Raw genomic sequence first — 14,143 nt, 5'->3', positions numbered from 1 at the left:
GCAGTCACTGGATTGAGGAGGTCGCGTCAATTGTACAGCTTCCTGTTTTGAAGTCAGACTGGGATTCGTGGTAGTTATTTTCAGCCAGGATTTGCAATCTGATGGGATTAACACAGGCAATACTTTTACAATGTGCTCTGCAATAAGATACCTTGATAGCTATTCCAATTGCTGCAGTAGCCTGTCTTGCACAGGATTGCGATCTTTTGAACCCTATATACCTGGACACTATCCTCAACTTGGAGCAGGGGCAAGAGAAATTCATGCAGATGCTGCAGGAGTATGGTTCTTAATACTTAATGGGTTCAGGCAGTAAAGCTTCAGCACCAGGGGATTTGCTAACAATAGGTGACTTTCACCTTTTTATTCATATTAAAGCCCAGATTGAATGTTAAGGCAGAGTTTGTTATAAAACAAAGTAACAGGCTTCTTGAGGAGTCACTTTGAGTTTGGTGAAGGATATGACTGCCTATAGTACGGCTATACCCATAATTCCATTGGACTTAATTTATTAAAACTGATTTGGTCAGAATTGATTTTGGAGAAAATGGGTTCTTGAAGTTTGATTTTTTTTTTGTTGAATTTGAGGAGAAAATCTGTACCAGGAACATATTGTTCTTATTTGATGCAAATATTTCCACCTGTCAACTGCAGTATGTGTTTGTTCCGTTTTTAGGACTATCGGGACATCATCGATGTTCCAATGGACTTCAACACTGTGAAAGAAACACTAGAAGAAGGAAATTATGAAACCCCTCTGGAGTTCTGCAAGGATGTTCGTTTAATATTCAGCAACGCCAAAGCCTACACACCCAACAAGAAATCAAGGGTAAAAGGAATACTTTCTTTTAGAAAGGTTTGTGTAAGACGTTTGATTTACAGTTGACCTGCTCCTCATTGGGAGACATTTTATCAAAAAATGTTAACACCGAGGGACATTTTAAACGTTTGTTTTGTGATGAAGGTAAATGGTTGAAGTTCCAATTTCAATATTGACCAGATTTATGCTTTGTTGGTGGAATATTTTAACAAGTTGATAAGTTGTTGTGTAAAACTAATATAATGGGAATTAAATCAGAAAACATCTGTTGAGCAATCTACTTATATAAATTTGAGTTGGCCAACCGCCAAAGAGGGTAATGGGAAACAATAGTAACATTGCTACCTCTGAATTTAAGTATCTGCAACCAACCAAAATATTTTCTGGTCCTGTCATTTTATGAAGTAAGTCTAGTTTTATTGCATCAGAGATAATGGGAGCTGCAGATGCTGGAGATTCCAAGATAATAAAATGTGAGGCTGGATGAACACAGCAGGCCAAGCAGCATCTCAGGAGCACAAAAGCTGACGTTTCGGGCCTAGACCCTTCATCAGAGAGCTCTCTGATGAAGGGTCTAGGCCCGAAACGTCAGCTTTTGTGCTCCTGAGATGCTGCTTGGCCTGCTGTGTTCATCCAGCCTCACATTTTATTATCTAGTTTTATTGCGTTGCTGTTATATGGACAATCAGCCCTGCAACAGATTTGACTTGCACTAGCAAGTTGTTCAAGGGAGAGTAAACATGAGTCTCAGTGCACTACTTAGACTTCTTACTTGCATATTTGAAATTCAGTAGAAAATGGTGTTGGGTGCAGCCGGCAAAATTTTGACTTTGCTCTAACAATAATAAAGCATGACAAATGTTAACTTTGATATATTTGTTTGTGGTTACAGATATACAGCATGACACTCAGGTTGTCTGCCTTATTTGAAACACAAATTAAAAAAATAATTTCAGACTATAAGTCTGCCTTGAAGTGCCAAAAAAAGAATAAACCACGACAGAAGTATAGAAAGAGATTCAAAAGCAGCAGCAGCAGTAGTAGCAGCAGCAGCAGCAGCAGCACGAGCAGTTCTCGGTCCAGCAGCAGAAGCAGTTCTCGGTCCGGAAGCAGGAGCAGCTCTCAGTCTGGTAGTGGTTCCGGTTGCAGTAGCAGAGCATCCAGGTAAAACAGTGTGTTTGTGCCTAGTTCCTATGAGAGTGTTATATCATGGCAAGTGCATATTTCCTGAAATAGACAGGAGAATCTTTGTGATTAGATATAGTATATAGTTAAAGAAGAATAATTGATTTGCTTTTTTTTTCTGATGGATAACATTCTCCTGCTTCTGTCTAACAACAGTCAGCAGAAAGCAATGCCCACAGCGTTTTAGCTGACTTTTATTGCTAAATCATGCAATTCCAGATCTATTTGTCAGTGAACTTAGGTCCACATCCAAATAAGTTGCATATCAGCTGAGAAAAGATAATGTTTGATTTTCAGAGCTACGTAATACCTCACATTTTGGAATATATGTGTAGCTTTTTAGACATGAAGTTTTCCTCAAGTGAGAGATTTTGAATTGGGAATCAAAAGGAGTAATGATATAATAAAAAGCCTTCATCAAATTCTGATTGATATACAAGGGGGTTGTACGATACTGAGATTAAAAGCCATGGTGACTAGTATTGTGTCTGGAACCAATAATTTAAAACTTCGGTCAAAGTTTCTGCATTTCATTTGCAAGCTAAAAATCAGCTGGTGATGAAGCTGTTTAAACTCAGCCCACATCTTCCAAGATTTGGAGGTGCCTGTATTGGACCTGGGTTGATCAGCGATCCAACAGTTTGTGATTTCAAATAACCCTGTTGGACTATAACCTGGTGACGTGTGACTTCTGGCCACATCTTCCAGGTTTTGGGTGATTACTTATTTGTAGAGGCTTCCACATAAAATGAGAGAAGTTGAAAGACTTGTTTATGAAACAAAAAAACGAAGAACTGCATTTATGTAGCACTTTTCACCAGCACTGGATGTCTTAAAGTCCCTGCGGAGCCAAAGCCCTGCTTTCACGTTGAGAATATCCTTTTATTGTGTTCTGTGGCACTGTCGTGCTAAATGGACTAGACTGAGAACAAATCCAAAAATTCAAGACGCGGCATCTGTAAGGCACTGTGGGTTATCAACAGCAGCAGTATTGTACTTCACAGTCTGCAACATCATGACCCGGCATACCCTCATTTGAACATTAATCCAAAGAGTCCTGTTTCAAGGGAGAGTGCAGGGAGGGGTATGCTAAGAACAGCACCAGACATACCTAAAAATAAGATGTTAATCTGGTGAAGCTCTTAAACAAACTATCTTACATGTCAAATAGCATATGCAGCAAATGTTAGGCAGAGCTAAGTGATCCCGCGACTAACAGATCACATCTAAGCTCTGCAATCCTGCCACATTCAGCTGTGAAAGTTGGTGGATACTAATCAGCTTGCTGGAGGAGGAGACTTCATAAATATCCCCAACCTCATTGTTGGAATAGACCAACAAATTAGCCCAAAAGATGAGACTGAAGCATTCACAGCCATAAGTGCTGAGTGGATGATCCATCTTGGCTTTCTCCGGTGGTCTCCAATATCGTAGATATCAGTCTTCAGCCAACAACTTACTCAGTGACTCACAGTTTCAGTTCCACCAGGGCCATTCAGATCCTGACTCCACTGCAGTCTTGATTCAAACATGAACAAAAGAGCTACATTTCAGAGGTGAGATCTTGACATCAAGGCTACATTTGATAGTCATATGAAAGAACCCTAGCCAAACTAGAATTGGCTATCAAGGGCAAATTATTAACTGCCTGGAGTCACACCTGACACACACAAAGATGATGGTGGTTGTTAGTCATTTCAGCTCCAGGGCATCTCTGCATGACACCCTCAGGATTGTGTGTTAGACTCAACCATCTTGAGCTGTTTCATCAATGACCTTCCCTCGTAATAATATCAGAAATGGGGACGTTTGCCATCAATTGCACAATGTTCAGCACCATTTACAGCTTTTCAGATACTGAAGCTCAAATGCAGCAGGACCTAGGCAAAACGCAGACTTGGCTGAAAAGTGGCAAGTAACATTCCAATTACACAAATGCCAGGCAGTGACCATCTCTAATAAGAGAGAATCTAACTATCAGCTTTTCCGTTGTTAATGGTGTTAACATCACTGACTCCTTCATTGTCAATATCCTGGAGATTACTGTTGACCAGAAATTCAATGGATTCGCCACATAAAAACAGGGGCTACAAGAGCAGGCCAGAGGCTGGAAATATTGTGGTGAATAAATCACCGCCTGACTCCCTGTACCCTGTCTATCCTCAATAATGCACAAGTCAGGAATACTCCCCACTTTCCTGAATGAGTGCAACACCAACAACACTCAGTTAGGCTTGACAGCATTAGGGACAAAACCCACTAGATTTGAACCACATCCACAAAAACCACTGCCTCTACTGGTGGCGCTCAGTACCAGCAGTGTGTACTATCTACAAGATGCACTGCAGGAATTTGCCAGATATCCTGAGCACCTTTTTGAAACTTATGACCACATCCATCTAGAAGGATAAGGACAACAGATTCATGGGAATACCACCACCTGAAAGTTGCCCTCTGAAGCATTCACCATCCTTTGTTGTCACTGAGTCAAAATCCTGGAATTCTCTCCCCAAGGACATTTAATCTCAACTCTGATTGTGGACCTCACTGATTCAAGAAGGCAGCTCACCATCAACTTCTCAAGGGTGTCTAAGGCTGGGCAGTAAATGCTGGCCTGCCAACCACACCAGTGTCCCGTTGAGTGCACTGGAAAAAGAACTTTACATCAGCGCAGTACTCTTTAACTTGTCAAAGAAGAAATTCTGCAGTTTTTGTGACATAGCAACCTCCACAAGCAACAACAGGAAAGCAGATAAGGCCTCTGTTTAGAGTCTGATCAAAACATAGCATCTCTGAAAGTAGGGCAATCCCTCGTTACTCTAGGGGTCAAGTACTGAGCATTAATAAATTTCCAGACTTTTCTTCAGTGGCAATTTAATTCTGTTGATATAAACTCTGTGCTGTAATTTTCCAGCCTTACTGTCACACCACTTGTTATTTTGGATTGATATCAGATATAAAGCACTCAGTTAAATGTTTTCACTGTTTTGTTGCAACATTGAAAGCAATTGATAGTTGCACTTCAGGCTCATATCATAAAAGAAAAGTATAAAGATTTTTACTATTCTGGTTTCATGTCTTTTAGCCTAGTGCGTGAACTAACAAACACTCCACCTAAGGAAGACTTGAATGTCACACCGTCTTGTTCAGTTAGAACTATTACATCAAGAACAACTCCAGGTGAGAGTTTGAATTTGCTCAGAGTTGTAATTTAGTTTACAATCACCATGTGATTGATTCGTACATGGATTTAGTTAGCTAAGTTGGTTAGAAAGCTGGTTTGTGATGGAGAGCAATGCCAACAGCACGGCTTCTATTCCCACACCAGCTGAGGTTATATTGAAAGTCATCCTGCCTTGTCAGCCTCTCGCCTCACGTGAAGTGTGGTGACCCGCAGGTTAAACCATTACCAATCATTTCTGTCTATTGAGAGAGCAACCTATGGATCTATGGTGACTTTACCTCTACCTTTTTAATATGTATACTTTTATAAGAGAACATTTGTTTTTGGGCAAACCCAACCATGAACATTATGAATTAATAGCAACTCAATGAATGGGAGTTTAAGTTTGTGGTGACTTTGTTCTTCCAACTTTTAAATACTGCACTGATGTGCAGGGCTAAGAGGTAGAAGTGGGATCTCAAAACTGGAGCATAAACTTTAAAAATTCGAAGGGACTAGCACCGTGTAACTGAATGTTAATTAAAGTGGAGTAGAACGAGGAAGAATATAAATAAATTAAATTTGGTTAAAGAAATTCAGTAAGTGCTTGCAGCTAAGTCATACAGGGAAATTAAACTGCGTAGTTCAAAAGTGAACCTGGTGCTTTTAGAGGTGAGACGTAAATTCATGGGCGAAAAGAATTATGAATGTGCCATTATTTCCCAGTAAATTTCAGTTGCAGTAAGTTTTATAACCCTTTGTGAGTTTTCAATTATGCAATGAAACAAAAGTTACGCTTTTGCTCTTTGGAAGCAATACGCTGTCTTGTTTTCTGCAGAAAACTGATCAAGTAGCTTTCCCTGATAATAAAATGTGAGGCTGGATGAACACAGCAGGCCCAGCAGCATCTCGGGAGCACAAAAGCTGACGTTTCGGGCCATCTGATGAAGGGTCTAGGCCTGAAACGTCAGCTTTTGTGCTCCTGAGATGCTGCTTGGCCTGCTGTGTTCATCCAGCCTCACATTTTATTATCTTGGATTCTCCAGCATCTGCAGTTCCCATTATCACAAGTAGCTTTCCCTGTTGTTTTATTATAATCATCTGAAAGACCGGCATTTAGTTGTCTTTGAGGCCTCTTTTCTTTCCTTTAACTTTGATTAAAGGATAAATTTGTCTTCAATAACAGCTAATGTGGAACATGAGGTTGTTGGCATGTTTTTGTTCGGATGTTTTGTCACTACACTTTGTGACATCATCAGTGGAGTCTCCGATGAAACTGTTATTCTACTCAGCTTGGAATTTATATTGTCCAGACTGGTTTATTGAGTACTGTCATTTCTGAATTTGATCTGTATGGGTTTATATATGACGTCTAATTCTATGTTTGTTGATTGAATTACGGGTGGAGAACCTTGCCTGTAGGAATTCTCATGCGAGTCTATGTTTGGCTTGGGCTACTGTGGTTACTTTGTCCCAGTTAAACTGATGGCCTTAATTGCCTGAATACACAGATGTTAAGGAGTGTTCATCGTGCCATTTGCTGCTAGTTGATTTTCCAATGTGTTCCTGATGTAGGAAAGTGTGGTAAACATATCAGAACTGATAACAAGATAACAAAGTGTGGAGCTGGATGAACACAGCAGGCCAAGCGGCATCTCAGGAGCACAAAAGCTGACATTTCGGGCCTAGATCCTTCATCAGAGATCTCTGAAGAAGGGTCTAGGCCCGAAACATCAGCTTTTGTGCTCCTGAGATGCTGCTTGGCCTGCTGTGTTCATCCAGCTCCACACTTTGTTATCTTGGATTCTCCAGCATCTGCAATTCCCATTATCACAGAACTGATAGCAAGACTCTTTAAGACGACTAGGAATCATGATGGCCCACAAGCCCATGGCCACTCTACAACGAACACTTACAAGGATTAAAGACCCCATTCTCACAACATGCAGAATGAACGTCGTTTACAAAATACCACACAACGACTACCACAAACATTACATCGGACAGACAGGAAGGAAACTGACCATCAGAATGCATGAACATCAGCTTGCAGCAAAACAGTACGATGAACTCTCCTTAACATCTGTACATTGAGACAACAAAGGCCATCAGTTTAATTGTGACAAAGTAACCATTGTAGCCCAAGCCAAACACATGCACGGGAATTCCTACAGGCAAGGTTCTCCACCACTACTTCAATCAACAAACGTATAGAATTGGACCCCACATATAAACCCATACAGATCAAATCTGGAAATGACAGTACTCACTATATCAGATCAGACAAGTATAAATTCCAAGTGAAGTAGAATCACATCACTTCATTGGAGGCTCCACTGATGTCACAAAGCGTGGTGACGAAACACCTGAACAAAAACAAGACAGCTCAGCGAGCAAGTCAACAGCCTCATCCAAAACCCAAGTTACAGATCTTTGCCAATACCTTAATGTGAAACGTTTCTCAGTTGCAAGGTAGTATCATTTATTGCACAATCCTGTTGTAATATCGTAGGAACCCAATTGATTTACTCATGCCCTGTGGGGAAGGAAACCTGCCAGCTATCTTTTTGATTGACTGACTATATTTGATTGTGATGTTAGGGTTATATTCTGTACACTTGACTGTCTTCAGAAATAGCATACAACTATTGTAGTATTTTTCAGATTTTCAGCATCTGCAGTGTTGTGCTTTTTTAAGACTTGAAAATTTATTGTTTTTTTTCTTTTGCTTTTTCTCTGAATCCAAATCCTAAATATCTGTTTGACAGAGCTAAGGGAGTTTCTTCGCAGCACTCACTTCATTAAGTGAAAAAGGCACCTTGTCCACATGATGCTCGTGACAACTAGGGATGAGCAAAAAATGCTGACCCTGCCTGTAACACTAGTACAGTGCGAATGAATGAAAGGTTTGATTGCATGCTAGAGTAAGGCATCAACTCTTATTTTAACCTCGTGTGCTCTGCACAAGTAGTGTTATCATGTCAAGGAACTAGAGAGCAGGTCAGTCTTCAGAGATAGTGAAAATTCGTCCAGAGGCAATTGCATTTTACCAACCAACTGAAAGTACATTAGCTGCTTTTTGTTTTTTTTTAAAAATCTCTTGCATGTTTTTGTTCTTTTCTGAAGATGTTTACTCTTTTAGGTAAGCGCAGTAGTGAAGTTGGACGTTATTCTCATGTCTCATCATTGTGTGCAGCCATTATTTTCTGTGCGTGAGATTTCTGAACTGAGTTATGTGCATCTCTCACAGGAATTGCAAGACAAATTTAGATTTTTAAAATGATTTCCTTTCTCTTCCTCACTGAAGCCAGGTTTATTGATTTATACTTTTAAACTGATTAAATTTAATTTTCTAGTTTTGGAAACAGAAGCTCGTCCAGTACCGTTGAATGATGAAGTTGAGAATCAGCAGCTATTGCCATTCCCTGAATGTGAAGTGCAGAATAGGATTGGAATTGCTTCAGTGCCTGGATCTACCAGAGTAACTGGAAATGCCTCTATCCCTGCAGGACAAGGTAATACAAATAAACGTGTCTAGTAGTTCAGCTTGTTGCCAAGTATGTAAGTGCTTAATTGTGATGGTTGAAAATGAGAATGTTTGTTTGTTTTTTGATCTGCTTATTCCTCTATACTTGTATTAACTGATTAGCACTTGTGATTAATGTTGCCATTTAACACAGGCATCCCAACTGAGACTTTGATTAATGTATTGCTGCTCCAAGAGTTAAACACATCATAAGAATTTGCAGGAGACAATAGACACAACTCGAGCAGCATGGAACTATCCTCAGATTTTTCAGCTCACTGCTACTTCACTTTTATAATATTTAATTTGGGTGATATAAATGCATGTGGATTTTTTCTGGGACTTTTTACTGACCCTTATGTTGGCCCATGAAATGATCTTGACATTTTATTTTCCTGTATTTGCTGCTGGGACTGATTACGCCTGCAATTTTTGGCATAACAACTGCTGTAGCTAATGCACGGTTACCTAATGGATGTTCGTCATTGGATCCTTGTTCATGAAAGATTATCTGTAAGAGTAACTAGAGTGACTGTGAAACATAGGAAGTGACTCTTGTGCATGATCCTCTGCATTCACAGATTTTCCTTTTACAAGCAGGCCCTGTAACATCAACTTCTAGAACAGTACTAATCCTCCAGGTGCTTGCATTTTATCTACCATTACTATTGTTTTCTCCTACGTAGAATGTACAGCTTAGAAACTGGCCATTTAGTTGAACTGTTCATGTCTGCATTCAAATTTGGCATGCAGTTCCTCTCACTTACTTTCTCTCAACTATTAGCATATTATTCTGTTCCTTTCTCCCTCATGCACTTATCCAACTTCCCTTTAAAAGTAGTTGAGGTATTTGCCTTCGCTGCCCATGTATTAGCTAGTTGTGAAATCTAGCCACACTCTCCATCTTGGATTTATTCCCAGATTTAGACTCTGCCACAAGTGAACATACTCTCTGTACATGTGCTAGATAGACACCATCCCCTCCAACCTTTTAAATTTAGCACACCAAACTCTCGTACTTGATTATGTTGACCTACATATGGCCCTGGTCCCCAGTGCCTCAAAATTAAAATGGGTATGTTTCTATTTAAATCCTTTCATGGGCTTACACTTGTCTAACTTTGTAACTTCATCCGACTTACTTTATTTTTCCGGCTTTGTTCTCTGTTCACGTTATCATTGGACTATTTTTCCTTCAGTCATCTAAAATACCATGCTTTAGAATTTTCAGCAGGTTTGGTAACATCTGTGCGGAGAAATCAGAATTTTGGGTCCGGTGACCTTTCAGAACACCTTCAGGAGACCTGCTGAGATTTTTAAGAAAGTCCTGCTTTTGTTTCTGATTTCCAGCATCCATAGTTTTTTGTTTTTTTTATGCTTTGGAATTCTGTCAATTTTGTCATCTTCTCCATCTTCCAGTCCTGCTGTCAAAACCCAAATCTTTGACTAAATTTTTCATCACCCTTTCTGAGTACTCCTGTGGTTCAGCGTTCTTTGCTACATCCCACCTCTGTTATTCTTTTGAACACTTAAACCTCTGTAAATTGTACCTGATTTTACTACTGATAAAGCAGAAATAATCAGTTGGAACTAATTGGAATTCTTTTGAATATCTCTGTTCATGTGCACGATTTGTCTTGTACATGTTACAACAATAGTCATTTGTTTTCCAAAAACATAAATGGCTGGTAGAAAATCAGATGTCCTGCAGATTCTCCTTCTGTTTTGATTTAAGTTGTTTCATAGCTTATCTTGGTTGTATGATCTGTTCAAGGGTTAATGCCCAGTCCAAAGCAGCCCATAATACTACTCAAAGTGAGTTTCAAGGATTTATTACTTACAAAGAGATACTCACAGACTTAACAGTGGCATCTGGTCTGGCTGCACCAAATGCAAGGAAAAATCTCTAGAAGATTCAGACTGGAAGATTATTATTAGCTAAAGTAAAAAGCGTGGCAAGTGTAAAAGCGAAGTACTTATGTATGTTACAGCTGCAAACATTCCTTTTCTTTCAGATCGATTTTCGAATGGGCCTTTAGTTAATGGTCATGGAATGCGTACTTCTGCAAAGAGGAAGGCAATGAGTGATTCAGAGGAAAGTAGCTTAGAGAACCCAAACACAGGGGAGATAGAAGACATAGGTAGCGACGCGTCGGCTAAATCTGGCCGTGGATCTGAAAGTGGCTCAGAATCGGTTCCTGGATCAGATAAAGACCACATTGAAGGAGATCACGATTACAGCAAGGCTGTGAGAAGAAAGACAACAGGAAAAGGAAATATAAAAAGCAAGGTTGTAAGAAGGAGACGGCGGAGGAGGAAACGCTTCAGGTTTTCAATACCAGCGAACAAATATAAACGGGCAAAGCTATTAGATGATTGGTTTGATGATGATGAATTGTGTGTTGATCGATTGAATAAATGCTCTACAATTAGAACTAGAAATCAAGGTAGAAGGACGGTTTTGTACAATGATGACTCTGATGATGATGGCTTTGTCCCAGCTGGTGAACGTCTAAACCTTGGTACGTCAAGATCGGGAAGAATGCGACGAATGACAGAAAAGGCTAAGGCAAGTCATTTAATGGGATGGAGTCACTAATCATAAAAGCAGAGAACTTTTTCAAACTGAACTTATTACATTTGTACTGCAGGGATATGATATGCACAATTTTTATTAATTTATGAGATGGGGTTGGGGGGGGATATGGTGTCAAGAGAGCCTTTGTTTTTGTAGTGGTGCTGATCTGGTTGTCAAACTGCACTTCGGTCTTCCAAACTTGCTTACCATCTGCAGAATCCAACCTCCAAAGGCAGTGTAGCCTTAATATATTAACAGATATCTCTGAAGCCACTGATGCACAAAGTCACTAACAGTTATGTAATAGGAAGTACCCATCTATTTACCATGACTCCTTGAATATACCTGGGCAGTGTTCCTGATCTTCCTCTTTTTTTGTATGTCGAACTCGCAACAGAATTTGTTTAAATTCTAGCCATAACCTCTGACCATACAGTAATAAGCCTATCCAAGTTTTTTTTGCACAGTTCTTCCATTCTCAGTGGCAGCTATTAAAGGTTTACAATATGTATGTTATTTACACTAATTATGTTTTTGACTTATTTGATCTGCACTGGCTTTTTTTCAAAATCAGGATTGAATTGTAATATATGTTACATGTGTTAACTTGTTTTTATTTTGAAGTTGAATTTTACTTCACTGGTAGATATTGTCTTCCAGTGATGGAAATGAGCAAATAATGATTGGTGCCTTTGTAATGTGCTGAATATAAGTACTTGAGTGATATTTGATAATGTTTTGCTTTAACTCTGTACAAGTTGAGGAATATGAATTTTGAAGCATTTTGAAATGCTTTTGAAATGTTTACACCCTTCAACATTGCAACATTTAAAAATATCTGTGTCTTGTGTTTTAGCTTTTACGAACTTGCTATTTTATCAGCTTTCACGCCTGAATTTTCTATGCCGTCCTTCTTCAGCAAAGAAAAATGCAACAAGAATTGTTTTATTGCTGACAATGCTTTTCTTTGCTTATCTTTGTAATATGTCATATCTGATTTAATGTCACTTATCAGGAAGCAAACCTTGTAATAGTGAATGTCTGCATCTAGAAGATGAACCAGCAAGAAAATCTTTATAGGCATCCAATATGGTTTTTCTAAGAATTTGGGTATGACTTCAAACTGCTTTTCCATCAAAAAAGATTCCTGAGTCACTGTATGCTTTTCCTACATGGCAATTCTAGTTTCTCTGCCTGTCTGTCTCTCCCTATCTACTTAGTTCCCTTCCTTTTTTTGCTCTTCTCCCCTCCCAAATTGATCCAGGTTAGTAAATTCAGAATATGGGTTCAAACTTTTGGAATTGGATTGGAAATTGGACTAATGCCTTTCGACAGTAAAGAAATGCTTAGGGTCTTGAACCTGAAGTCTTATTCTCCCCAAATAAAATATTTTCTTTATTTGTAATTTAAATCTATGCTTAAAAATTATTTTTATGAACTAAGTACACTTTAAAGCATTATCATATTTATTTATTTTATGGCTGGTTTCTGTCCACATTTGACTCATCATTTTCTGTTTGTATGTATTTGAGTACTGAGGTTGATACATGAAACACAGTTGTTTATATAAATAGAATCATTAATGTTATGTTAGTGTTCTGTAGGGGGAAGAAAATAATTACAAGGTTTTCTGAGAAAATCATAATGTTATCAGTGTATGTGAATACACCTTAACAAATTCTACGAATTGCTTTTCCCTGCGGTTTGCCTATGACATTAGCATGACAGAGGTGCTGTAAAATTGTTTAAATGATTTTTTCACGCAAAGCGTTTCACTAAAGTTGCTTGAGGAACAATAACATATGCAATTAAAGTTGTACAGGACAAATCTATAGTCCTGTTTATTTTTCTACTGAATGTGTGCATTGTGCACATGTCTTCATTATTTTGTATAAATTACACAAATCTTTGTAAATCAATTTGTTTTTTGGTAAAATGTCCTAATTATGTCTGCACAATCAAAGGTTCAGTCTTAAGAAATACATTTTTAAAACGTATATTGCTCACAGCAAGTGTTGAATTGCAACTCTAGTGAAATGCCTTATTAAATATTCTCCAAAGATTTGATGGTAGGAAGGTACTCTGCGTGTGTGTGTGTGTGTATATATGCGTGTACGCGCATCTAATCTTTCCTCTCCATAAGATCATGCAGCACATTTTTTCAAATCTGTGATAAGCATTGTATTAAATTCTTTCAGTCCTTGCTGCCAATTTGAGCCAAAATCTCGAGGTAGGTGATTTTTAAATGGACCAGATTGCAACAATAAATTGACTTTCAGGGGACATGATTTCACCAAATTGTTAATTTTGGTGTCAGTCTCTATTTATATATGTACCCATATAAATATATTTTAAAAAGTCAGCATTTCAGGGATTTTTCTTGCCGTATGGGCAGACCAAATGTAATGTTGATATGCAATGATTTACTGTGAGTTAGTTGACCATTTTTATACTGTAAAAAGTGTAAATATGTAAGCTCTTTGTTTATAAAAGTTATTACACTTATGTTCACGGTGTGAGTTCTTATTTGCTGTTTCCCCAAAACTGCCATTAGTTGTGTTCAGTTTTTTTCCTGTAGCTGATGTTTTATGAGGTTGTACTCATTTTACGCCCTTAGTCTCTACTTCCACCACCTCCCTGTCTCAAAATGCATGGATCTCAAAATACTTGGATCTCAAAATACTTGGTTTAGAGGTGTACAGGAGTGCACCACATAAGTGGATGGGGTTAAGGAGGTGGGAACAAATCGCTTGGAGATCCACTATTCACTAGGGTCTGGGGGTGGTTGTGGATGTTGGTGGTCAGTTGATAGTGTTCCAACCCTCAATCCTGAGAGCATTCTGATCTCTGACAGTGGGGACAAGGAGAGAA

General features: G+C 38.8%; 1 protein-coding gene across 2 annotated transcripts in view; it reads left to right on the top strand.

The window, feature by feature from the left end:
- brwd3 (bromodomain and WD repeat domain containing 3) overlaps window positions 1–13,732 on the top strand; it is a 106,677-nt gene extending 92,945 nt beyond the window's left edge. Inside the window, exons 36-40 of one of the 2 annotated variants that reach the window (XM_048544108.2) lie at window positions 677–829; window positions 1,713–1,984; window positions 5,091–5,185; window positions 8,525–8,683; window positions 10,710–13,732. In XM_048544108.2, coding sequence (XP_048400065.2) covers window positions 677–829; window positions 1,713–1,984; window positions 5,091–5,185; window positions 8,525–8,683; window positions 10,710–11,293 — 1,263 coding nt within the window. In that variant the 3' untranslated portion in view covers window positions 11,294–13,732. Of the gene's footprint in view, window positions 1–676; window positions 857–1,712; window positions 1,985–5,090; window positions 5,186–8,524; window positions 8,684–10,709 lie in introns of both variants that reach the window. The other variant, XM_059651500.1, reaches the window with a different exon arrangement.
- Window positions 13,733–14,143: the final 411 nt, after the last annotated feature.

Source organism: Stegostoma tigrinum, chromosome 15 (genome assembly GCF_030684315.1).
Source record: "Stegostoma tigrinum isolate sSteTig4 chromosome 15, sSteTig4.hap1, whole genome shotgun sequence".
Classification (NCBI taxonomy): Eukaryota; Metazoa; Chordata; class Chondrichthyes; order Orectolobiformes; family Stegostomatidae; genus Stegostoma; species Stegostoma tigrinum.
Note: the sequence above shows the minus strand (reverse complement) of the source record. Positions and strands in the feature narration are given on the sequence as shown.